The following is a 27,990-nucleotide window of genomic DNA, read 5'->3' as shown; positions in this document are numbered from 1 at the left end:
GTTACAGTGTCAGCGGCTATGATGGGTAGTACTATGTTACGGTGTCAGCGGCTATGATGGGAAGTACTATGTTACAGTGTCAGCGGCTATGATGGGAAGTACATTAGTGTCAGCGGCTATGATGGGAAGTACTATGTTACAGTGTCAGCGGCTATGATGGGAAGTACTATGTTACTGTGTCAGCGGTTATGATGGGAAGTATGTTAGTGTCAGCGGCTATGATGGGAAGTACTATGTTACAGTGTCAGCGGCTATGATGGGAAGTACATTAGTGTCAGCGGCTATGATGGGAAGTACTATGTTACAGTGTCAGCGGCTATGATGGGAAGTACTATGTTACAGTGTCAGCGGCTATGATGGGAAGTACTATGTTACAGTGTCAGCGGCTATGATGGGAAGTACTATGTTACAGTGTCAGCGGCTATGATGGGAAGTACTATGTTACAGTGTCAGCGGCTATGATGGGAAGTACTATGTTACAGTGTCAGCGGCTATGATGGGTAGTACTATGTTACGGTGTCAGCGGCTATGATGGGAAGTACTATGTTACAGTGTCAGCGGCTATGATGGGAAGTACATTAGTGTCAGCGGCTATGATGGGAAGTACTATGTTACAGTGTCAGCGGCTATGATGGGAAGTACTATGTTACTGTGTCAGCGGTTATGATGGGAAGTATGTTAGTGTCAGCGGCTATGATGGGAAGTACTATGTTACAGTGTCAGCGGCTATGATGGGAAGTACATTAGTGTCAGCGGCTATGATGGGAAGTACTATGTTACAGTGTCAGCGGCTATGATGGGAAGTACTATGTTACAGTGTCAGCGGCTATGATGGGAAGTACTATGTTACAGTGTCAGCGGCTATGATGGGTAGTACTATGTTACGGTGTCAGCGGCTATGATGGGAAGTACTATGTTACAGTGTCAGCGGCTATGATGGGAAGTACTATGTTACAGTGTCAGCGGCTATGATGGGAAGTACTATGTTACAGTGTCAGCGGCTATGATGGGAAGTACTATGTTACAGTGTCAGCGGCTATGATGGGTAGTACTATGTTACGGTGTCAGCGGCTATGATGGGAAGTACTATGTTACAGTGTCAGCGGCTATGATGGGAAGTACATTAGTGTCAGCGGCTATGATGGGAAGTACTATGTTACAGTGTCAGCGGCTATGATGGGAAGTACTATGTTACTGTGTCAGCGGTTATGATGGGAAGTATGTTAGTGTCAGCGGCTATGATGGGAAGTACTATGTTACAGTGTCAGCGGCTATGATGGGAAGTACATTAGTGTCAGCGGCTATGATGGGAAGTACTATGTTACAGTGTCAGCGGCTATGATGGGAAGTACTATGTTACAGTGTCAGCGGCTATGATGGGAAGTACTATGTTACAGTGTCAGCGGCTATGATGGGAAGTACTATGTTACAGTGTCAGCGGCTATGATGGGAAGTACTATGTTACAGTGTCAGCGGCTATGATGGGAAGTACTATGTTACAGTGTCAGCGGCAATGATGGGAAGTACTATGTTACAGTGTCAGCGGCTATGATGGGAAGTACTATGTTACAGTGTCAGCGGCTATGATGGGAAGTACTATGTTACAGTGTCAGCGGCTATGATGGGAAGTACTATGTTACAGTGTCAGCGGCTATGATGGGAAGTACTATGTTACAGTGTCAGCGGCTATGATGGGAAGTACTATGTTACTGTGTCAGCGGCTATGATGGGTAGTACTATGTTACAGTGTCAGCGGCTATGATGGGTAGTACTATGTTACTGTGTCAGCGGCTATGATGGGAAGTACTATGTTACAGTGTCAGCGGCTATGATGGGTAGTACTATGTTACGGTGTCAGCGGCTATGATGGGAAGTACTATGTTACAGTGTCAGCGGCTATGATGGGAAGTACATTAGTGTCAGCGGCTATGATGGGAAGTACTATGTTACAGTGTCAGCGGCTATGATGGGAAGTACTATGTTACTGTGTCAGCGGTTATGATGGGAAGTACTATGTTACAGTGTCAGCGGCTATGATGGGAAGTACTATGTTACAGTGTCAGCGGCTATGATGGGAAGTACTATGTTACAGTGTCAGCGGCTATGATGGGAAGTACTATGTTACAGTGTCAGCGGCTATGATGGGAAGTACTATGTTACAGTGTCAGCGGCTATGATGGGAAGTACTATGTTACAGTGTCAGCGGCTATGATGGGAAGTACTATGTTACAGTGTCAGCGGCTATGATGGGAAGTACTATGTTACAGTGTCAGCGGCTATGATGGGAAGTACTATGTTACAGTGTTAGTGTTAAAGCAGCTGACACTGTAACATAGCGTCTCACATGCATATACAGACGCAGTCACACACAGAATATAGGCATGCTGCATATCTTAGTACAAGCAGCTTCTGTTAATTACAATCTATTGCTTTGTGAATATGACGCATTTGAAGGTAAAAAACTGCGCAAAAAGTTGCTTGGTGCTACCAGGTCACGCCGCGGCATGGCGCTACTAGAAGGGCTGTTTTACGCGTTGGGAAGTAAGATGTATGTGGACACATCTATATTTAGGCTGTTAGTTGCCTCCTGGATGTTCCCATCTTACCCCTGTCTCTGTAGGTTGTTGCTAATGAAAGTAGTAAACAAAATCACCATTACTATGTAACGGCCACATTACAGCTACCGACAATTGGGCTGAGCTCTGACTCCTCCCACCAGTGATGTCATCATGTGGGACCTCCCACATCTACTGAGCATGTCTGAATCCTCCCACCAGTGATGTCATCGCCTGGGAGTTCCCACATCTACTGAGCATATCTGCCTTCTCCCACCAGTGATGTCATCGCCTGGGAGTTCCCACATCTACTGAGCATGTCTGACTCCTCCCACCAGTGATGTCATCACCTGGGAGTTCCCACATCTAATGAGCATGTCTGACTCCTCCCACCAGTGATGTCATCACCTGGGAGTTCCCACATCTACTGAGCATGTCTGACTCCTCCCACCAGTGATGTCATCACCTGGGAGTTCCCACATCTACTGAGCATGTCTGACCCAGGATATCCATACTGTATATTGTTCCTCTTGTCGTGGTGTACGCTGGACAGTGGTAGTGGGACTGTCATTAATCTCGTCCCTTTCTCGTATCAGATCATCGGGAAGCGCCTTCCGCCCGAGCAGCTGACCAGCCTTCTTTTTATCACCTATGAGAGTCTTTCAGATCCTGATCCCAATTGCTCCCGAGCTGCTGCCGTTATGATCAACTCCCTGCTGAAGGACCGGGGGACCATCCTACTATCCAAGGTGGGAGGTGTGATTCCGCAGTCTGCACTCTGCCTGTGTCTGCGGAGGTGTGATGCCATTGTCGCTGTGCCTGTGTCTGCGGAGGTGTGATGCCATTGTCGCTGTGCCTGCGGAGGTGTGATGCCATTGTCACTGTGTCTGCGGAGGTGTGATGCCATTGTCGCTGTGCCTGCGGAGGTGTGATGCCATTGTCGCTGTGCCTGCGGATGTATGATACCATTGTCGCTGTGCTTGCGGAGGTGTGATGTCGTTGTCACTGTGCCTGTGTCTGCGGATGTATGATACCATTGTCGCTGTGCCTGCGGAGGTGTGATGCCATTGTCGCTGTGCCTGCGGAGGTGTGATGCCATTGTCACTGTGCCTGCGGAGGTGTGATGCCATTGTCGCTGTGCCTGCGGAGGTGTGATGCCATTGTCACTGTGCCTGAGTCTGCGGATGTATGATACCATTGTCGCTGTGCCTGCGGAGGTGTGATGTCATTGTCGCTGTGCCTGTGTCTGCGGAGGTGTGATGCCATTGTCGCTGTGCCTGCGGAGGTGTGATGCCATTGTCGCTGTGTCTGCGGAGGTGTGATGTCATTGTCGCTGTGCCTGCGGAGGTGTGATGCCATTGTCGCTGTGCCTGCGGAGGTGTGATGCCATTGTCACTGTGCCTGTGGAGGTGTGATGCCATTGTCGCTGTGTCTGCGGAGGTGTGATGTCATTGTCGCTATGCCTGCGGAGGTGTGATGTCATTGTCGCTGTGCCTGCGGAGGTGTGAAGCCATTGTCGCTGTGCCTGCGGAGGTGTGATGCCATTGTCGCTGTGCCTGCGGAGGTGTGAAGCCATTGTCGCTGTGCCTGCGGAGGTGTGAAGCCATTGTCGCTGTGCCTGCGGAGGTGTGAAGCCATTGTCGCTGTGCCTGCGGAGGTGTGATGCCATTGTCGCTGTGCCTGCGGAGGTGTGATGCCATTGTCGCTGTGCCTGCGGAGGTGTGATGCCATTGTCGCTGTGCCTGCGGAGGTGTGATGCCATTGTCGCTGTACCTGCGGAGGTGTGATGCCATTGTCACTGTGCCTGTGTCTGTGGATGTATGATACCATTGTCGCTGGGCCTGCGGAGGTGTGATGCCATTGTCGCTGTGCCTGTGCCTGCGGAGGTGTGATGCCATTGTCGCTGTGCCTGTGGAGGTGTGATGCCATTGTCACTGTGCCTGTGTCTGCGGATGTATGATGCCATTGTCACTGTGCCTGCGGAGGTGTGATACCATTGTCACTGTGCCTGTGCCTGCGGAGGTGTGATGCCATTGTCGCTGTGCCTGTGGAGGTGTGATGCCATTGTCACTGTGCCTGTGCCTGCGGAGGTGTGATGCTATTGTCACTGTGCCTGTGTCTGCGGATGTATGATGCCATTGTCACTGTGCCTGCGGAGGTGTGATGCCATTGTCACTGTGCCTGAGTCTGCGGATGTATGATACCATTGTCGCTGTGCCTGCGGAGGTGTGATGCCATTGTCACTGTGCCTGTGCCTGCGGAGGTGTGATACCATTGTCGCTGTGCCTGCGGAGGTGTGATGCTATTGTCGCTGTGCCTGTGTCTGCGGATGTATGATACCATTGTCGCTGTGCTTGCGGAGGTGTGATACCATTGTCGCTGTGCCTGCGGAGGTGTGATGCCATTGTCACTGTGCCTGAGTCTGCGGATGTATGATACCATTGTCGCTGTGCCTGCGGAGGTGTGATGCCATTGTCGCTGTGCCTGCGGAGGTGTGATGCCATTGTCACTGTGCCTGCGGAGGTGTGATACTATTGTCGCTGTGTCTGCGGATGTATGATGCCATTGTCGCTGTGCCTGCGGATGTATGATGCCATTGTCACTGTGCCTGCGGAGGTGTGATGCCATTGTCGCTGTGCCTGCGGAGGTGTGATGCCATTGTCGCTGTGCCTGCGGAGGTGTGATGCCATTGTCACTGTGCCTGTGTCTGCGGATGTATGATGCCATTGTCGCTGTGCCTGCGGAGGTGTGATGCCATTGTCGCCGTGCCTGTGACTGCGGAGGTGTGATGCCATTGTCGCTGTGCCTGTGACTGCGGAGATGTGATGCCATTATCGCTGTGCCTCTTAGGTGCCGGAGATAATTGAGCGGGTACACGAGCAGCTGCAGGACTCCGCAGAGGATCACATAAAGAAGGCGGCTGTGCAGACCATCTATATAATGGCCACACAGCACATGGGAGCTGTGGTCTCCAGCTTACTGTGCAGTCCCGTCCCGTACGACAGGTAATGTACCAGGACATGTACAGTACATACATGCAGACGGTCTCAGGACACGCGTGCACTTATGGGGGGCATCCACTAGCCGATTTTATCCCTGTCCAACCTCTTAACGATTTTCTCTTGAAGTTTGATCTTCCACTCTGAACAATTTGTAAAAGATCTAACGATAAACGATGTTGTTTCAATCTGTGATTGAGAGCTTTCAGCTATAGTGGGCAGATAGTGGTTCATCGTTTGATCGTTCAGCTTGAACGATGTGTAAACGATTTGTAAGCAATCAAGTGAAATTGACCTGCATGCTCAGTCGATGGAGGAGACGATCAAACGACCAGCGGGAGCGCGCATCGTACATCGTTAGAAACAATTACTGCACGGTTTGCAAACGATGTTCAAACGATGTTTGAACGATTATCGAACGATTTTATCATAATCGTTCAACTTTATCGTCTAATGGATACCCCCCTTTACTATCACACAGAACACAATGTATCGGGGGTCACAATAAAAGGTTTGTGTGAGGATGGTGGATTATCTGTGCTGTGTGCTTGTACATGTATGATCTCCCTAGTACACGTGTATGATCGTCCTGTGTATGTACCCCAGTACCAGATTACCCCACAGCTTCTCCATATATACACACAAGCACCATTTCCAGCCCTGCGCCCATATCCCCATATCATCCCATTATCTTATTATCCCCCAAATTGTTCCTCTGTCCTCAGCAGTATCGCCCTGTCCTCTAAACCTTTGTGTTTGTTCCCCCCATTCTCCTGGTCTGGTCCCATAACCCTTTCCTTTTCTCCTGCCTGCCCTCTCAGCCCTTCCTGCCTGAGCCCTCCACTCAGCCCTCCATGCCTGAGCCCTCCACTCACCCTCTCAGCCCTCCCTGCCTGAGCCCCCCTTCACCCTCTCAGCCCTCCCTACCTGAGCCCTCCACTCACCCTCTCAGCCCTCCCTACCTGAGCCCTCCCCTCACCCTCTCAGGCCTCCCTACCTGAGACCTCCACTCACCCTCTCAGCCCTCCCTACCTGAGACCTCCCTTCACCCTCTCAGCTCACCCTGCCTGAGCCCTCCACTCACTCTCTCAGCCCTCCCTACATCAGCCCTCCCCTCACCCTCTCAGCCCTCCCCTCACCCTCTCAGCCCTCCCTACCTCAGCCCTTCCTACCTCATCCCTCCACTCACCCTCTTAGCCCTCCCTGCCTGAGCCCTCCACTCACCCTTTGAGCTCTCACTGCCTGAGCCCTCCCCTCACCCTCTCAGCCCTCCCTACCTGAGCCCTCCACTCACCCTCTCAGCCCTCCCTGCCTGAGCCCTCCACTCACCCTCTCAGCCCTCCCTGCCTGAGCCCTCCACTCACCCTTTGAGCTCTCACTGCCTGAGCCCTCCCCTCACCCTCTCAGCCCTCCCTACCTCAGCGCTCCCCTCACCCTCTCAGCCCTCCCTGCCTGAGCCCTCCACTCACCCTCTCAGTCCTCCCTGCCTGAGTCCTCTACTCACACTCATCCTCTCAGCCCTCCCTGCCTGAGCCTTCCCCTCACCCTCTCAGCCCTCCCTACCTCAGCCCTCCCCTCACCCTCTCAGCCCTCCCTGCCTGAGCCCTCCACTCACCCACTCAACCCTCCCTGTCTGAGCCTTCCCCTCACCCTCTCAGCCCTCCCTGCCTGAGCCTTCCCCTCACCCTCTCAGCCCTCCCTACCTCAGCCCTCCACTCACCCTCTCAGCCCTCCCTGCCTGAGCCCTCCACTCACCCTTTGAGCTCTCACTGCCTGAGCCCTCCCCTCACCCTCTCAGCCCTCCCTACCTGAGCCCTCCACTCACCCTCTCAGCCCTCCCTGCCTGAGCCCTTCAGTCACCCTCTCAGCCCTCCCTGCCTGAGCCTTCCCCTCACCCTCTCAGCCCTCCCTACCTCAGCGCTCCCCTCACCCTCTCAGCCCTCCCTGCCTGAGCCTTCCCCTCACCCTCTCAGCCCTCCCTGCCTGAGTCCTCCACTCACACTCATCCTCTCAGCCCTCCCTGCCGGAGTCCACCACTCACACTCATCCTCTCAGCCCTCCCTGCCTGAGCCTTCCCCTCACCCTCTCAGCCCTCCCTACCTCAGCCCTCCCCTCACCCTCTCAGCCCTCCCTGCCTGAGCCCTCCACTCACCCACTCAACCCTCCCTGCCTGAGCCCTCCACTCACCCTCTCAGCCCTCCATGCCTGAGCCCTCCACTCACCCTCTCAGCCCTCCATGCCTGAGCCCTCCACTCACCCTCTCAGCCCTCCATGCCTGAGCCCTCCACTCACCCTCTCAGCCCTCCCTGCCTGAGCCCCCCTTCACCCTCTCAGCCCTCCCTGCCTGAGCCCCCCTTCACCCTCTCTGCCCTCCCTACCTGAGCCCTCCCCTCACCCTCTCAGCCCTCCCTACCTGAGCCCTCCCCTCAGCCTCTCAACCCTCCCTACCTGAGCCCTCCACTCACCCTCTCAGCCCTCCCTGCCTGAGCCCTCCACTCAGCCCTCCATGCCTGAGCCCTCCACTCACCCTCTCAGCCCTCCCTGCCTGAGCCCTCCACTCACCCTCTCAGCCCTCCCTACCTGAGCCCTCCCCTCACCCTCTCAGGCCTCCCTACCTGAGACCTCCACTCACCCTCTCAGCCCTCCCTACCTGAGACCTCCCTTCACCCTCTCAGCCCTCCCTACCTGAGCCCTCCACTCACCCTCTCAGCCCTCCCTACCTGAGCCCTCCCCTCACCCTCTCAGGCCTCCCTACCTGAGACCTCCACTCACCCTCTCAGCCCTCCCTACCTGAGACCTCCCTTCACCCTCTCAACCCTCCCTGCCTGAGCCTTCCCCTCACCCTCTCAGCCCTCCCTACCTCAGCCCTCCCCTCACCCTCTCAGCCCTCCCTGCCTGAGCCCTCCACTCACCCACTCAACCCTCCCTGCCTGAGCCCTCCACTCACCCTCTCAGCCCTCCATGCCTGAGCCCTCCACTCACCCTCTCAGCCCTCCATGCCTGAGCCCTCCACTCACCCTCTCAGCCCTCCATGCCTGAGCCCTCCACTCACCCTCTCAGCCCTCCCTGCCTGAGCCCCCCTTCACCCTCTCAGCCCTCCCTGCCTGAGCCCCCCTTCACCCTCTCTGCCCTCCCTACCTGAGCCCTCCCCTCACCCTCTCAGCCCTCCCTACCTGAGCCCTCCCCTCAGCCTCTCAACCCTCCCTACCTGAGCCCTCCACTCACCCTCTCAGCCCTCCCTGCCTGAGCCCTCCACTCAGCCCTCCATGCCTGAGCCCTCCACTCACCCTCTCAGCCCTCCCTGCCTGAGCCCTCCACTCACCCTCTCAGCCCTCCCTACCTGAGCCCTCCCCTCACCCTCTCAGGCCTCCCTACCTGAGACCTCCACTCACCCTCTCAGCCCTCCCTACCTGAGACCTCCCTTCACCCTCTCAGCCCTCCCTGCCTGAGCCCTCCACTCACCCTCTCAGCCCTCCCTACCTGAGCCCTCCCCTCACCCTCTCAGGCCTCCCTACCTGAGACCTCCACTCACCCTCTCAGCCCTCCCTACCTGAGACCTCCCTTCACCCTCTCAGCCCTCCCTACCTGAGCCCTCCACTCACCCTCTCAGCCCTCCCTACCTGAGCCCTCCCCTCACCCTCTCAGGCCTCCCTACCTGAGACCTCCACTCACCCTCTCAGCCCTCCCTACCTGAGACCTCCCTTCACCCTCTCAGCTCACCCTGCCTGAGCCCTCCACTCACCCTCTCAGCCCTCCCTACCTGAGCCCTCCACTCACCCTCTCAGCCCTCCCTGCCTGATCCCTCCCCTCACCCTCTCAGCCCTCCCTACCTGAGCCCTCCCCTCACCCTCTCAACCCTCCCTACCTGAGCCCTCCCCTCAGCCTATCAACCCTCCCTACCTGAGCCCTCCACTCACCCTCTCAGCCCTCCCTGCCTGAGCCCTCCACTCAGCCCTCCATGCCTGAGCCCTCCACTCCCCCTCTCAGCCCTCCCTGCCTGAGCCCCCCTTCACCCTCTCAGCCCTCCCTACCTGAGCCCTCCACTCACCCTCTCAGCCCTCCCTACCTGAGCCCTCCCCTCACCCTCTCAGGCCTCCCTACCTGAGACCTCCACTCACCCTCTCAGCCCTCCCTACCTGAGACCTCCCTTCACCCTCTCAGCTCACCCTGCTTGATCCCTCCACTCACCCTCTCCTCACCCTCTCAGTCCTCGCTGTCTGAGCCCTACTCTCACCCTCTCAGCCCTCCGCTCACCCTCTCAGTCCTCTGCACTGTATCACCTTGTAGTGTCCCCCTCCCTTTCTGTGCTGACTCCTCTCTCTCCTGCCCTTGTAGTGAGACCTGTACCCTGTGGAAGGCTCTGTCCTCGGATCCTCCTCTTACCTCGCAGGTGCTGACGCTTCTTCTAGAAAAGATGGCAGGTGATGTGCCGTACAAGGAGAGTAAGACGTCTGTGCTGAGCTCGGTTTCTGGTCGGGTGGCCACTCTCCTCCCACTCACTGTGAGTACTCCTCATGTCCAGCCGTGGTACTCAGACCAGTCCTGTTTTCCATACACTTACATAGTCTGGTGCTGCGTTTTGTGTCCATCTGGGTACGAATTAGAAGGACTGTAAGAAACTGTTCAGGGCAGCAGAGTTCATGCTGTAGTTAGGATCTCATTGGCCTGTGAGTCTCAGTATAACAACTATGGTGGTCGCTGTATTAGTCAGTTCAGGATTCAATTCTGTACCTCAGATAAGTGACTGTTAGCACGGGGGTACAGTGGTTAGCATTGGTGCCTTACAGAGCTGCTAAGTTTGAGTCCCAATTTTAGGTCTGCGTGTTTTCCACATGTTTGTGTGGTTTTATCTGGGTGCTCCGGTTTCCTCACCCAAAATATGCCCACTCTCTGTGTATCTTGGTGTGTGCTGCTTTCCCTCATGCCACCCCCCTGCTGCCTTCCCTCATGCCACCACCTGCTGCCTTCCCTCATATCCCCCCCTGCTGTCTTCCCTCATATCCCCCCCTGCTGCCTTCCCTCATGACACCACCTGTTGCCTTCCCTCATATCCCCCCCTGCTGCCTTCCCTCATATCCCCCCCTGCTGCCTTCCCTCATGCCACCCCCTGCTGCCTTCCCTCATGCCACCCCCTGCTGCCTTCCCTCATGCCACCCCCTGCTGCCTTCCCTCATGCCACCCCCTGCTGCCTTCCCTCATGCCACCCCCTGCTGCCTTCCCTCATGCCACCCCCTGCTGCCTTCCCTCATGCCACCCCCTGCTACCTTCCCTCATGCCACCCCCTGCTGCCTTCCCTCATATCCCCCCCCATATCCCCCCCCATGCTTCCTTCCCTCATACACCCCCATGCTTCCTTCCCTCATACACCCCCATGCTGCCTTCCCTCATACACCCCCATGCTGCCTTCCCTCATACACCCCCATGCTGCCTTCCCTCATACACCCCCATGCTGCCTTTCCTCATACACCCCCATGCTGCCTTTCCTCATACACCCCCATGCTGCCTTTCCTCATACACCCCCATGCTGCCTTTCCTCATACACCCCCATGCTGCCTTTCCTCATACACCCCCATGCTGCCTTTCCTCATACACCCCCTGCTGCCTTCCCTCATGCCTCCCCCTGCTGCCTTCTCTCATGCCACCCCCTGCTGCCTTCTCTCATGCCACCCCCTGCTGCCTTCCCTCATATCCCCCCCTGCTGCCTTCCCTCATATCCCCCCCTGCTGAGTTCCCTCATATCCCCCCCATGCTGCCTTCCCTCATATCCCCCCCTGCTGCCTTCCCTCATGCCCCCCTGTGCTTTGGGTGGGTATAGAATGTGGCAGATGGCAGAGTAGCAGTGTCTGTGGGTGGAGATGTGATCTGTACATCGGGATGTGCTGGTGCCATTAATTGAAGCGTTATTTTGTGATGGGAGTCGGTAACATAGACCCGCTGCCCGTGGATGGGGCACTCAGGTGCGATGTGAGAGGTCGGCTGCAGCAGGTAGAACAAGGTGGCATTTTATTGGTGACCATGGGCTGCCTGTAAGGTGTTATTACCATGACGAGCGCTATTTACATCAAGCAAATAAAATCTGAGTTTCCTCCCTGGCCCTCTCCCCTGTGTCCTGGCCGCCCGTCCTGAACAGGAGCCTCATTCCAGACAGCGCAGCTGTAACACATCTTCATTTCCTCCAGCGGGAGGGGGAAGTCTGGGAACTAGGTCTGGACTTTTCTTTTATTCCCCATTGCACTTAATCCCTGGATATATATATATATCTACCTACCCTCCAGGCGTTCATTGCTCCCTTCCCCCTCACTAATGGTTCTCAGAGTCCAGGACATTGGGGAGCGGCGGCAGCGCCGGTCACAGGTCCTCTGCTCACTATTAGTGTAAATGGTAAATTGTGTGTACGAGACATAATCCTCAGCTCACACATAACATACACAGAAGACCGCGCATTGTGGAGACGTCTCAGGACTCTGACACATGATCCCGAGTTACTGTAAGAAGAAAAGTCTCATTGTCACAGTATAACGTCAGGTGCAAAGTATCCTGTATCCCGTGGCCCGATATATCTTCTCCCTGCATTTACCATATCATTTAGGTATCACATTTTCAGGTGATCGAGTGTGTCCAGCTCTGTGTGCGCCTGGCCCAAACCCCCATTAGGCCGCAGGACCTGTATAGCACATGTATGACACTACACGGGGCGCTTTATTCTACATCTAATATATCTCTGTGTTACACATAGTGTACAAGGTACAGGCTGTGTGACGGCATTAATGCCATATATGTATACAGAGCAGTAATATATATATGTATACAGAGCAGTGATATATATATATGTATACAGAGCAGTAATATATATATGTATACAGAGCAGTGATATATATATATGTATACAGAGCAGTAATATATATATATGTATACAGAGCAGTAATATATATATATGTATACAGAGCAGTAATATATATATATATGTATACAGAGCAGTGATATATATATATGTATACAGAGCAGTAATATATATATGTATACAGAGCAGTGATATATATATATGTATACAGAGCAGTAATATATATATGTATACAGAGCAGTAATATATATATATGTATACAGAGCAGTAATATATATATATATGTATACAGAGCAGTAATATATATATATGTATACAGAGCAGTAATATATATATGTATACAGAGCAGTGATATATATATATGTATACAGAGCAGTAATATATATATGTATACAGAGCAGTGATATATATATATGTATACAGAGCAGTAATATATATATATGTATACAGAGCAGTAATATATATATGTATACAGAGCAGTAATATATATATATGTATACAGAGCAGTAATATATATGTGTATACAGAGCAGTAATATATATATATATGTATACAGAGCAGTAATATATATATATGTATACAGAGCAGTAATATATATATATATATGTATACAGAGCAGTAATATATATATGTGTATACAGAGCAGTAATATATATATATGTATACAGAGCAGTAATATATATATATGTATACAGAGCAGTAATATATATATGTATACAGAGCAGTGATATATATATATGTATACAGAGCAGTAATATATATATATGTATACAGAGCAGTAATATATATATGTATACAGAGCAGTGATATATATATATGTATACAGAGCAGTAATATATATATATGTATACAGAGCAGTAATATATATATGTATACAGAGCAGTAATATATATATATGTATACAGAGCAGTAATATATATATGTATACAGAGCAGTAATATATATATATGTATACAGAGCAGTAATATATATATGTATACAGAGCAGTGATATATATATATGTATACAGAGCAGTAATATATATATGTATACAGAGCAGTGATATATATATATGTATACAGAGCAGTAATATATATATATGTATACAGAGCAGTAATATATATATGTATACAGAGCAGTAATATATATATATGTATACAGAGCAGTAATATATATATATGTATACAGAGCAGTAATATATATATATATGTATACAGAGCAGTAATATATATATGTATACAGAGCAGTAATATATATATATATACAGAGCAGTGATATATATATATGTATACAGAGCAGTAATATATATATATGTATACAGAGCAGTAATATATATATATGTATACAGAGCAGTAATATATATATATGTATACAGAGCAGTAATATATATATATGTATACAGAGCAGTAATATATATATATGTGTACAGAGCAGTAATATATATATATATGTATACAGAGCAGTAATATATATATATGTATACAGAGCAGTGATATATATATATGTATACAGAGCAGTAATATATATATATATGTATACAGAGCAGTAATATATATATATATGTATACAGAGCAGTAATATATATATGTATACAGAGCAGTAATATATATATATGTATACAGAGCAGTAATATATATATATGTATACAGAGCAGTAATATATATATATATGTATACAGAGCAGTGATATATATATATGTATACAGAGCAGTGATATATATATATATGTATACAGAGCAGTAATATATATATATATGTATACAGAGCAGTAATATATATATATGTATACAGAGCAGTGATATATATATATGTATACAGAGCAGTAATATATATGTGTATACAGAGCAGTAATATATATATATGTATACAGAGCAGTGATATATATATATGTATACAGAGCAGTAATATATATATATGTATACAGAGCAGTAATATATATATATGTATACAGAGCAGTAATATATATATATGTATACAGAGCAGTAATATATATATATGTATACAGAGCAGTAATATATATATATGTATACAGAGCAGTAATATATATATATGTATACAGAGCAGTAATATATATATATATGTATACAGAGCAGTGATATATATATATGTATACAGAGCAGTAATATATATATATGTATACAGAGCAGTAATATATATATATATATATGTATACAGAGCAGTAATATATATATATATGTATACAGAGCAGTAATATATATATATGTATACAGAGCAGTAATATATATATATGTATACAGAGCAGTAATATATATATATGTATACAGAGCAGTAATATATATATATATATATGTATACAGAGCAGTAATATATATATATGTGTACAGAGCAGTAATATATATATATGTATACAGAGCAGTAATATATATATATATATATGTATACAGAGCAGTAATATATATATATGTATACAGAGCAGTGATATATATATATGTATACAGAGCAGTAATATATATATGTATACAGAGCAGTGATATATATATATATGTATACAGAGCAGTAATATATATATGTATACAGAGCAGTAATATATATATGTATACAGAGCAGTAATATATATATATGTATACAGAGCAGTAATATATATATATGTATACAGAGCAGTAATATATATATATGTATACAGAGCAGTAATATATATATGTGTATACAGAGCAGTAATATATATATATGTATACAGAGCAGTAATATATATATATGTATACAGAGCAGTAATATATATATATATGTATACAGAGCAGTAATATATATATATATGTATACAGAGCAGTAATATATATATATGTATACAGAGCAGTGATATATATATATGTATACAGAGCAGTAATATATATATATATATATATATATATATATACAGAGCAGTAATATATATATATATGTATACAGAGCAGTGATATATATATATGTATACAGAGCAGTAATATATATATATATATGTATACAGAGCAGTAATATATATATATATGTATACAGAGCAGTAATATATATATATATGTATACAGAGCAGTAATATATATATATGTATACAGAGCAGTAATATATATATATGTATACAGAGCAGTAATATATATATATGTATACAGAGCAGTAATATATATATATATGTATACAGAGCAGTAATATATATATATGTATACAGAGCAGTAATATATATATATGTATACAGAGCAGTGATATATATATATGTATACAGAGCAGTAATATATATATATGTATACAGAGCAGTAATATATATATATATATATGTATACAGAGCAGTAATATATATATATATGTATACGGAGCAGTAATATATATATATGTATACAGAGCAGTAATATATATATGTATACAGAGCAGTGATATATATATATATGTATACAGAGCAGTAATATATATATATGTATACAGAGCAGTAATATATATATATGTATACAGAGCAGTAATATATATATATGTATACAGAGCAGTAATATATATATATGTATACAGAGCAGTAATATATATATGTATACAGAGCAGTGATATATATATATGTATACAGAGCAGTAATATATATATATGTATACAGAGCAGTAATATATATATATGTATACAGAGCAGTAATATATATATATATGTATACAGAGCAGTAATATATATATATATGTATACAGAGCAGTGATATATATATATGTATACAGAGCAGTGATATATATATATATGTATACAGAGCAGTAATATATATATATATGTATACAGAGCAGTAATATATATATATGTATACAGAGCAGTAATATATATATATGTATACAGAGCAGTAATATATATATATGTATACAGAGCAGTAATATATATATATATGTATACAGAGCAGTAATATATATATATGTATACAGAGCAGTGATATATATATATGTATACAGAGCAGTAATATATATATATATGTATACAGAGCAGTAATATATATATATATGTATACAGAGCAGTAATATATATATATGTATACAGAGCAGTAATATATATATATGTATACAGAGCAGTAATATATATATATGTATACAGAGCAGTAATATATATATATGTATACAGAGCAGTAATATATATATATATGTATACAGAGCAGTAATATATATATATATGTATACAGAGCAGTAATATATATATATGTATACAGAGCAGTAATATATATATGTGTATACAGAGCAGTAATATATATATATATGTATACAGAGCAGTAATATATATATATATGTATACAGAGCAGTAATATATATATATGTATACAGAGCAGTGATATATATATATGTATACAGAGCAGTAATATATATATATATATGTATACAGAGCAGTAATATATATATATATGTATACAGAGCAGTAATATATATATATGTATACAGAGCAGTGATATATATATATGTATACAGAGCAGTGATATATATATATGTATACAGAGCAGTAATATATATATATATATATGTATACAGAGCAGTAATATATATATATATGTATACAGAGCAGTAATATATATATATATGTATACAGAGCAGTAATATATATATATGTATACAGAGCAGTAATATATATATATGTATACAGAGCAGTAATATATATATATGTATACAGAGCAGTAATATATATATATATGTATACAGAGCAGTAATATATATATATGTATACAGAGCAGTAATATATATATATATGTATACAGAGCAGTGATATATATATATGTATACAGAGCAGTAATATATATATATGTATACAGAGCAGTAATATATATATATATATATATATGTATACAGAGCAGTAATATATATATATGTATACAGGAGCAGTAATATATATATATGTATACGGAGCAGTAATATATATATATGTATACAGAGCAGTAATATATATATATGTATACAGAGCAGTAATATATATATATATATATGTATACAGAGCAGTAATATATATATATGTGTACAGAGCAGTAATATATATATATGTATACAGAGCAGTAATATATATATATATATGTATACAGAGCAGTAATATATATATGTATACAGAGCAGTAATATATATATGTATACAGAGCAGTAATATATATATATGTGTATACAGAGCAGTAATATATATATATGTATACAGAGCAGTAATATATATATATGTATACAGAGCAGTAATATATATATATATATGTATACAGAGCAGTAATATATATATATATGTATACAGAGCAGTAATATATATGTGTATACAGAGCAGTAATATATATATATGTATACAGAGCAGTGATATATATATATGTATACAGAGCAGTAATATATATATATGTATACAGAGCAGTAATATATATATATGTATACAGAGCAGTAATATATATATATGTATACAGAGCAGTAATATATATATATGTATACAGAGCAGTAATATATATATATGTATACAGAGCAGTAATATATATATATGTATACAGAGCAGTAATATATATATATATGTATACAGAGCAGTAATATATATATATGTGTACAGAGCAGTAATATATATATATGTATACAGAGCAGTAATATATATATATGTATACAGAGCAGTAATATATATATATGTATACAGAGCAGTAATATATATATATGTGTACAGAGCAGTAATATATATATGTATACAGAGCAGTAATATATATATATGTGTATACAGAGCAGTAATATATATATATGTATACAGAGCAGTAATATATATATATATATATATATATATATATATATATATACAGAGCAGTAATATATATATATGTATACAGAGCAGTAATATATATATATATGTATACAGAGCAGTAATATATATATATATGTATACAGAGCAGTAATATATATATATGTATACAGAGCAGTAATATATATATGTATACAGAGCAGTAATATATATATATGTGTACAGAGCAGTAATATATATATATGTATACAGAGCAGTAATATATATATATGTATACAGAGCAGTAATATATATATATGTATACAGAGCAGTAATATATATATATGTATACAGAGCAGTAATATATATATATGTATACAGAGCAGTAATATATATATATGTGTACAGAGCAGTAATATATATATATGTATACAGAGCAGTAATATATATATATGTATACAGAGCAGTAATATATATATATGTATACAGAGCAGTAATATATATATATGTATACAGAGCAGTAATATATATATATGTATACAGAGCAGTAATATATATATATGTATACAGAGCAGTAATATATATATATGTATACAGAGCAGTAATATATATATATATATATATATATATGTATACAGAGCAGTGATATATATATATGTATACAGAGCAGTGATATATATATATGTATACAGAGCAGTAATATATATATATATGTATACAGAGCAGTAATATATATATATATGTATACAGAGCAGTAATATATATATATATATGTATACAGAGCAGTAATATATATATATATGTATACAGAGCAGTGATATATATATATGTATACAGAGCAGTAATATATATATATGTATACAGAGCAGTAATATATATATATGTATACAGAGCAGTAATATATATATATATATGTATACAGAGCAGTAATATATATATATGTATACAGAGCAGTAATATATATATATATGTATACAGAGCAGTAATATATATATATGTATACAGAGCAGTAATATATATATATGTATACAGAGCAGTAATATATATATATATGTATACAGAGCAGTAATATATATATATGTATACAGAGCAGTAATATATATATGTATACAGAGCAGTAATATATATATATATATGTATACAGAGCAGTAATATATATATATATGTATACAGAGCAGTAATATATATATATATGTATACAGAGCAGTAATATATATATATATGTATACAGAGCAGTAATATATATATATATATATGTATACAGAGCAGTAATATATATATATATGTATACAGAGCAGTAATATATATATATGTATACAGAGCAGTAATATATATATATGTATACAGAGCAGTAATATATATATATATATATATATATATATATATATACAGAGCAGTAATATATATATATATATGTATACAGAGCAGTAATATATATATATATATGTATACAGAGCAGTAATATATATATATATGTATACAGAGCAGTAATATATATATATGTATACAGAGCAGTAATATATATATATGTATACAGAGCAGTAATATATATATATGTATACAGAGCAGTAATATATATGTGTATACAGAGCAGTAATATATATATATATGTATACAGAGCAGTAATATATATATATGTATACAGAGCAGTGATATATATATATGTATACAGAGCAGTAATATATATATATGTATACAGAGCAGTGATATATATATATGTATACAGAGTATATAGACCGTTGGTACTGTCTGTCTGTATCTATGAGAGGATGCAGGTTTTGTATCTGACCTCAGGACACGTATATAGATAATTTGGGGTACCTTATGATAACCCCTCAGTCCGCTCCTCAGCGCCGCTCTGTTGGTTCCATGTACGGGGACTGTCCTATGTTCTGCGGCAGATGAGCCTCTTCCCCTGACTTCTCCTCACCGTGTTTATTGCGTGTTGCGCTGTGTGTCCCATGCATGGTGCCACCTGCCGTATAAATAAATATGTATAATGTTATCGCCGTGTTATCAGCGAGATCTGGGCGCGCTGGTGACTGTACAGCTACATCTATCCTGCATATCATGGCAGTTATTGGGGGGCTGCGGGTGCCATTACCCGCTTGTTGGCGGCATAGCCGTTAGTGTCTCCTCAGCAGCGCAGTATGTGGTTGCCCTCTATGTCCAGCTAATTGTGGGTGTGTACTTTGTACTGATGATTCGATGTAGGGAAGGGGTTAATCGGCCCGGCAGAGGGTCTCAGACACAGCTGTGAGTGGGAGTGGGTCTCTGTAAGATGACCTGAGACCTCTGAGTTGTGAAATGTGAGAGTCCCAGTAACGTGCGGGAACCTGTTTATCTGGTGAGATGAGACCGTCCCCGCGCTCTCTATCTCTCCTGTATATAGGACCAGTATGGCTATACACAGGTAACAGCGGGCTGCGTCCCAGACCTGACACCCTGACCAGTGCGGTCACCTTGTGCTACTCTCAGCCTGGGAGTAATGGCAGCATTTTCCTCCTGATCGGGGTAACGTCACTGCGGCAAATCTCCGGGCTCCGGATAATAATCCATCTCCTACTCTGTGTCTGTGCTCGGTCTGCAGAGGATCCAGATCCTGGGCTCTCGCCTTTCTCCATTACACAGTTTTCCTGTCATTTAATTCAGCTTCCAAACATATTTCATATCACTCCTGAAACACAAACCAAACCCCACGTCCCATCTACTGCTCCTGATTCCCTACTTCACCCCCCTCCCAACATAACAGACCCCACCTGTACCCCACGTCCCGTCTACTGCTTCTCTACTTCACCCCCCTCCCAACATAACAGACCCCACCTGTACTCCACGTCCCATCTACTGCTCCTGCTTCTCTACTTCACCCCCCTCCCAACATAGCAGACCCCACTTGTACCCCACGTCCCGTCTTCTGCTTCTCCACTTCACCCCCCTCCCAACATAACAGACCCCACCTGTACCCCACGTCCCATCTACTGCTCCTGATTCTCTACTTCACCCCCCTCCCAACATAACAGACCCCACCTGTACCCCACGTCCCATCTACTGCTCCTGATTCTCTACTTCACCCCCCTCCCAACATAACAGACCCCACCTGTACCCCACGTCCCGTCTTCTGCTCCTGATTCTCTACTTCACCCCCCTCCCAACATAACAGACCCCACCTGTACCCCACGTCCCATCTACTGCTCCTGATTCTCTACTTCACCCCCCTCCCAACATAACAGGCCCCACCTGTACCCCACGTCCCGTCTACTGCTTCTCTACTTCTCCCCCCTCCCAACATAACAGACCCCACCTGTACCCCACGTCCCGTCTACTGCTTCTCTACTTCACCCCCCTCCCAACATAACAGACCCCACCTGTACCCCACGTCCCATCTACTGCTACTGATTCTCTACTTCACCCCCCTCCCAACATAACAGATCCCACTTGTACCCCACGTCCCGTCTTCTGCTTCTCTACTTCACCCCCCTCCCAACATAACAGATCCCACCTGTACCCCACGTCCCGTCTTCTGCTCCTGATTCTCTACTTCACCCCCCTCCCAACATAACTGATCCCATTTGTACCCCACGTCCCATCTTCTGCTCCTGATTCTCTACTTCACCCCCCTCCCAACTTAACAGATCCCACTTGTACCCCACGTCCCGTCTTCTGCTCCTGATTCTCTACTTCACCCCCCTCCCAACATAACTGATCCCACTTGTACCCCACGTCCCGTCTTCTGCTCTTGATTCTCTACTTCACCCCCCTCCCAACATTACAAATCCCACATGTACCCCACGTCCCGTCTTCTGCTCCTGATTCTCTACTTCACCCCCCTCCCATCATAACAGACCCCACCTGTACCCCACGTCCCATCTACTGCTCCTGATTCTCTACTTCACCCCCCTCCCAACATAACAGATCTCACCTGTACCCCACGTCCCGTCTTCTGCTCCTGAATCTCTACTTCACCCCCCTCCCAACATAACAGACCCCACTTTTACCCCACGTCCCATCTTCTGCTCCTGATTCTCTACTTCACCCCCCTCCCAACATAACAGACCCCACGTCCCGTCTACTGCTTCTCTACTTCACCCCCCTCCCAACATAACAGATCCCACTTGTACCCCACGTCCCGTCTTCTGCTCCTGATTCTCTACTTCACCCCCCTCCCAACATAACTGATCCCATTTGTACCCCACGTCCCATCTTCTGCTCCTGATTCTCTACTTCACCCCCCTCCCAACTTAACAGATCCCACTTGTACCCCACGTCCCGTCTTCTGCTCCTGATTCTCTACTTCACCCCCCTCCCAACATAACTGATCCCACTTGTACCCCACGTCCCGTCTTCTGCTCTTGATTCTCTACTTCACCCCCCTCCCAACATAACAGGCCCCACCTGTACCCCACGTCCCGTCTTCTGCTCCTGATTCTCTACTTCACCCCCCTCCCAACATAACAGATCCCACTTGTACCCCACGTCCCGTCTACTGCTCCTGATTCTCTACTTCACCCCCCTCCCAACATAACAGATCCCACTTGTACCCCACGTCCCGTCTTCTGCTCCTGATTCTCTACTTCACCCCCCTCCCAACATAACAGACCCCACCTGTACCCCACGTCCCGTCTTCTGCTCCTGATTCTCTACTTCACCCCCCTCCCAACATAACAGGCCCCACCTGTACCCCACGTCCCGTCTTCTGCTCCTGATTCTCTACTTCACCCCCCTCCCAACATAACAGATCCCACTTGTACCCCACGTCCCGTCTTCTGCTCCTGATTCTCTACTTCACCCCCCTCCCAACATAACAGACCCCACCTGTACCCCACGTCCCGTATTCTGCTCCTGAATCTCTACTTCACCCCCCTCCCAACATAACAGACCCCACTTTTACCCCACGTCCCATCTTCTGCTCCTGATTCTCTACTTCACCCCCCTCCCAACATAACAGACCCCACGTCCCGTCTACTGCTTCTCTACTTCACCCCCCTCCCAACATAACAGATCCCACTTGTACCCCACGTCCCGTCTTCTGCTCCTGATTCTCTACTTCACCCCCCTCCCAACATAACAGATCCCACTTGTACCCCACGTCCCGTCTACTGCTCCATCTACACATCCCCCATGCAGGTACCCATGCATCCCCCCTATATGATATCACCCACTGACAGCGCACGTATTAGGGGAGGCAGTGAGGCACTAGTGAGCCTGTATATGAGATAAGGGCAGGCATACTGTATAAAAGTCGCAGACCAGAGACAAACGACACTGAGCACCAGTGATATGGATACAGGATAGAGTCTGGGAGCGTATATATTAGGGGAGGCAGTGCGGCACTATTGAGCCTGCATATGGGGTAAGGGAAGGCTTACTGTATAAAAGTCGCAGACCAGAGACACTGAGCACCAGTGGTATGGATACAGGATAGATCCTGAGAGCGTACATATTAGGGGAGGCAGTGAGGCACTAGTGAGCCTGTATATGAGGTAAGGGCAGGTGTACTGTATAAAAGTCGCAGACCAGAGACTACGGACACTGAGCACCAGTGGTATGGATACAGGATAGAGTCTGGGAGCGTACGTATTAGGGGAGGGATGGATTGTCAGACGATAGTTCTGCTTTGTGAAATGTGTTAATGATGTGTTTATGCATGTACCTACCTCCTTCCAGGCTACTTGTGCCCTCCGTGAGGTGCTGTCTCAGCCCGAGTCTGCTCCCGCTGTACAAGAGCTTTATTCACAACTCTTTGTCGCCCTACTGCTGCGTGTGAGCTCTATGCTGGGGGTTCAGCTACCCAAGAACCTCGGCGCCACCAAGGAGAGGAAGAGTAACAGCCGGGGTACAGCCAGCCCTTCCCGGAGCCTGGATCCCTGCAGGTATGACGGATGTGTGTCCTGGGTACTGCAGCAGATAAGATGACCCTATAATGTGTGTGTGTATAGATATATATGTATATGTGTGTGTGTATATAGATATATATGTGTATATAGATATATATGTATATGTTTGTGGCTTTAGATATAGATATATATGTATATGTGTGTGTGTATATAGATATATATGTGTATATAGATATATATGTATATGTGTATCTGCAGATAAGGGCGGCTCTATAGTGGTATGGGATACTAGTGACTATAGAACGGAATGTCTAAGACTTTTGTCTGATACCAATACTTATTGCATATAAGATACGGATCCTATTTGTGTATATAAACATTTTTTGGATGATATGCTTGAAGCCATGTCTGGAATATTGTCCAGAGAAATATTGGCTAAATTGTTGGTGGATCATCCAGTGGTCCCTGTGGGTGCCGCGACCGGATGTGTGGGGTCCGTTTGCCGGAGGTGGGCAGACCAGATGGTTCTATCAAGCACTGTCACAGGTATTTAAGGTCACTGTTATTTCATGTTTGTTATCTGCGTGTTCCTGAAGACGGGGTCTCCGTATCCCGAAACGTTGAATTAAGTACACGTTGTTTTCACCCCGTTGTGAAGTCTCCTGAGTGCCGCTGTATCTGCTGTGGTTTGAATAGAGGGGAGTGATCTCCGCCTCACTGAGGGCACCTGGAGCAAGGTATTTGCCCAGCTTGGGGCTCATGGAGTGCCGGGACTATTATATGCATATATATGTGTATATAGATATATATGTATATGTGTGTGTATATAGATATATATGTATATGTGTGTGTATATAGATATATATGTATGTGTGTGTGTATATAGATATATATGTATATGTGTGTGTATATAGATATATATGTATATGTGTGTGTATATAGATATATATGTATATGTGTGTGTGTATATAGATATATATGTATATGTGTGTGTATATAGATATATATGTATGTGTGTGTGTATATAGATATACTATATATGTATATGTGTGTGTATATAGATATACTGTATATGTATGTGTGTATATAGATATACTATATATGTGTGTGTATAGATATATATGTATATGTGTGTGTATAGATATATATATATCTGTGTGTATATAGATATATGTATATGTGTGTGTATATAGATATATATGTGTGTGTATATAGATATATATGTGTGTGTATATAGATATATATGTGTGTGTATATAGATATATATGTGTGTGTATATAGATATATATGTGTGTGTATATAGATATATATGTGTGTGTATATAGATATATATGTATATGTGTGTGTATATAGATATATATGTGTGTGTATATAGATATATATGTATATGTGTGTGTATATAGATATATATGTATATGTGTGTGTATATAGATATATATGTATATGTGTGTGTATATAGATATATATGTATATGTGTGTGTATATAGATATATATGTATATGTGTGTGTATATAGATATATATGTATATGTGTGTGTGTATAGATATATATGTGTGTGTATATAGATATATATGTATATGTGTGTGTATATAGATATATATGTATATGTGTGTGTATATAGATATATATGTATATGTGTGTGTATATAGATATATATGTGTGTGTATATAGATATATATGTATGTGTGTGTGTATATAGATATATATGTATATGTGTGTGTATATAGATATATATGTGTGTGTATATAGATATATATGTATATGTGTGTGTATATAGATATATATGTATATGTGTGTGTATATAGATATATATGTGTGTGTATATAGATATATATGTATATGTGTGTGTATATAGATATATATGTATATGTGTGTGTATATAGATATATATGTATATGTGTGTGTATAGATATACTGTATATGTGTGTGTATATAGATATATATGTATATGTATGTGTGTATATAGATATATATGTATACGTGTGTGTATATAGATATATATGTATATGTGTGTGTATAGATATATGTATATGTGTGTGTTTATAGATATACTATATATGTAGATGTATTAGCGTTCCTGCTAGGCTGTTTTAGCGGGGCGCGGCGCCCTGCCCTCCTTCTAGAGGGCAAAAAGCGCCCTGCCCTAACAGCCTGCGGGAGCCGTTCTCACCCGCTGGACGCAGTGTCCCGCGGGTGGAGAAACATGCGGTGTCCCGGTCACCGCCGGAGAATAGACGCTGGGCGCATGCGCCCGGCATCTATTCTCCATTTCTGCAGCGCTTGGGGGCTGCCTGGCATTTCCGTAAGCGCCGGGCACGCCCCCAAGTATGACAAAAAGGGGACGCGTCTTATAGACACGCCCCCTTTTCATGACCACGCCCTTTTGACGGTCGCGCACGCGCCTTCGGCGCGCGCACAAGGGTTCCCTCTCTAGCTCCGGCGCCCTGCCTGCCGCCGGAGCTAGAGGGAACCCTATGTATGTGTGTGTATATAGATATATATATGTGTGTGTATATAGATATATATGTATATGTATGTGTGTATATAGATATATATGTATATGTGTGTGTATATAGATATATATGTATATGTGTGTGTATATAGATATATATGTATATGTGTGTGTATATAGATATATATGTATGTGTGTGTGTATATAGATATATATGTATATGTGTGTGTGTATATAGATATATATGTATATGTGTGTGTATAGATATATATGTATATGTGTGTGTGTATATAGATATATATGTATATGTGTGTGTATATAGATATATATGTATGTGTGTGTGTATATAGATATATATGTATATGTGTGTATATAGATATATATGTATATGTGTGTATATAGATATATATGTATATGTGTGTATATAGATATATATGTATATGTGTGTGTATATAGATATATATGTATATGTGTGTGTATATAGATATATATGTATATGTGTGTGTATATAGATATATATGTGTGTGTATATAGATATATATGTATATGTGTGTGTGTATATAGATATATATGTATATGTGTGTGTATATAGATATATATGTATATGTGTGTGTGTAGTGAATGTATCCCCAGTCTCTGGATCCTCTCAGGCTGACATGTGATATGTATATAGATATATACTGTATATAATGTGTGTAGTGAATGTATTCCCAGTCTCTGGATCCTCTCAGGCTGACATGTGATGTGTATATAGATATATACTGTATATAATGTGTGTAGTGAATGTATCCCCAGTCTCTGGATCCTCTCAGGCTGACATGTGATGTGTATATAGATATATACTGTATATAATGTGTGTAGTGAATGTATTCCCAGTCTCTGGGTCCTCTCAGGCTGACATGTGATATGTATATAGATATATACTGTATATAATGTGTGTAGTGAATGTATCCCCAGTCTCTGGGTCCTCTCAGGCTGACATGTGATGTGTATATAGATATATACTGTATATAATGTGTGTAGTGAATGTATCCCCAGTCTCTGGATCCTCTCAGGCTGACATGTGATGTGTATATAGATATATACTGTATATAATGTGTGTAGTGAATGTATTCCCAGTCTCTGGGTCCTCTCAGGCTGACATGTGATATGTATATAGATATATACTGTATATAATGTGTGTAGTGAATGTATTCCCAGTCTCTGGGTCCTCTCAGGCTGACATGTGATATGTATATAGATATATACTGTATATAATGTGTGTAGTGAATGTATTCCCAGTCTCTGGGTCCTCTCAGGCTGACATGTGATATGTATATAGATATATACTGTATATAATGTGTGTAGTGAATGTATTCCCAGTCTCTGGATCCTCTCAGGCTGACATGTGATATGTATATAGATATATTATATACTGTATATAATGTGTGTAGTGAATGTATTCCCAGTCTCTGGGTCCTCTCAGGCTGACATGTGATATGTATATAGATATATACTGTATATAATGTGTGTAGTGAATGTATTCCCAGTCTCTGGGTCCTCTCAGGCTGACATGTGATGTGTATATAGATATATACTGTATATAATGTGTGTAGTGAATGTATCCCCAGTCTCTGGGTCCTCTCAGGATGACATGTGATATGTATATAGATATATACTGTATATAATGTGTGT

At 43.2% G+C, this 27,990-nt stretch overlaps 1 protein-coding gene across 4 annotated transcripts in view; it reads left to right on the top strand.

Moving 5' to 3' along the window:
• MROH1 (maestro heat like repeat family member 1) overlaps window positions 1-27,990 on the top strand; it is a 402,469-nt gene that overhangs the window by 220,158 nt on the left and 154,321 nt on the right. For all 4 annotated transcript variants that reach the window (XM_088448594.1, XM_088448595.1, XM_088448596.1 and 1 more), the window contains 4 exons: window positions 3,152-3,304; window positions 5,406-5,560; window positions 9,890-10,055; window positions 23,695-23,900. In XM_088448594.1, the coding sequence (XP_088304720.1) occupies window positions 3,152-3,304; window positions 5,406-5,560; window positions 9,890-10,055; window positions 23,695-23,900 (680 nt within the window). The remainder of the gene's footprint in view (window positions 1-3,151; window positions 3,305-5,405; window positions 5,561-9,889; window positions 10,056-23,694; window positions 23,901-27,990) is intronic.

Source organism: Taudactylus pleione, unplaced genomic scaffold (assembly GCF_031769625.1).
Source record: "Taudactylus pleione unplaced genomic scaffold, aTauple2 ptg000460l, whole genome shotgun sequence".
Taxonomy (NCBI): domain Eukaryota; kingdom Metazoa; phylum Chordata; class Amphibia; order Anura; family Myobatrachidae; genus Taudactylus; species Taudactylus pleione.
This window is presented reverse-complemented; position numbering and strand designations above follow the sequence as displayed.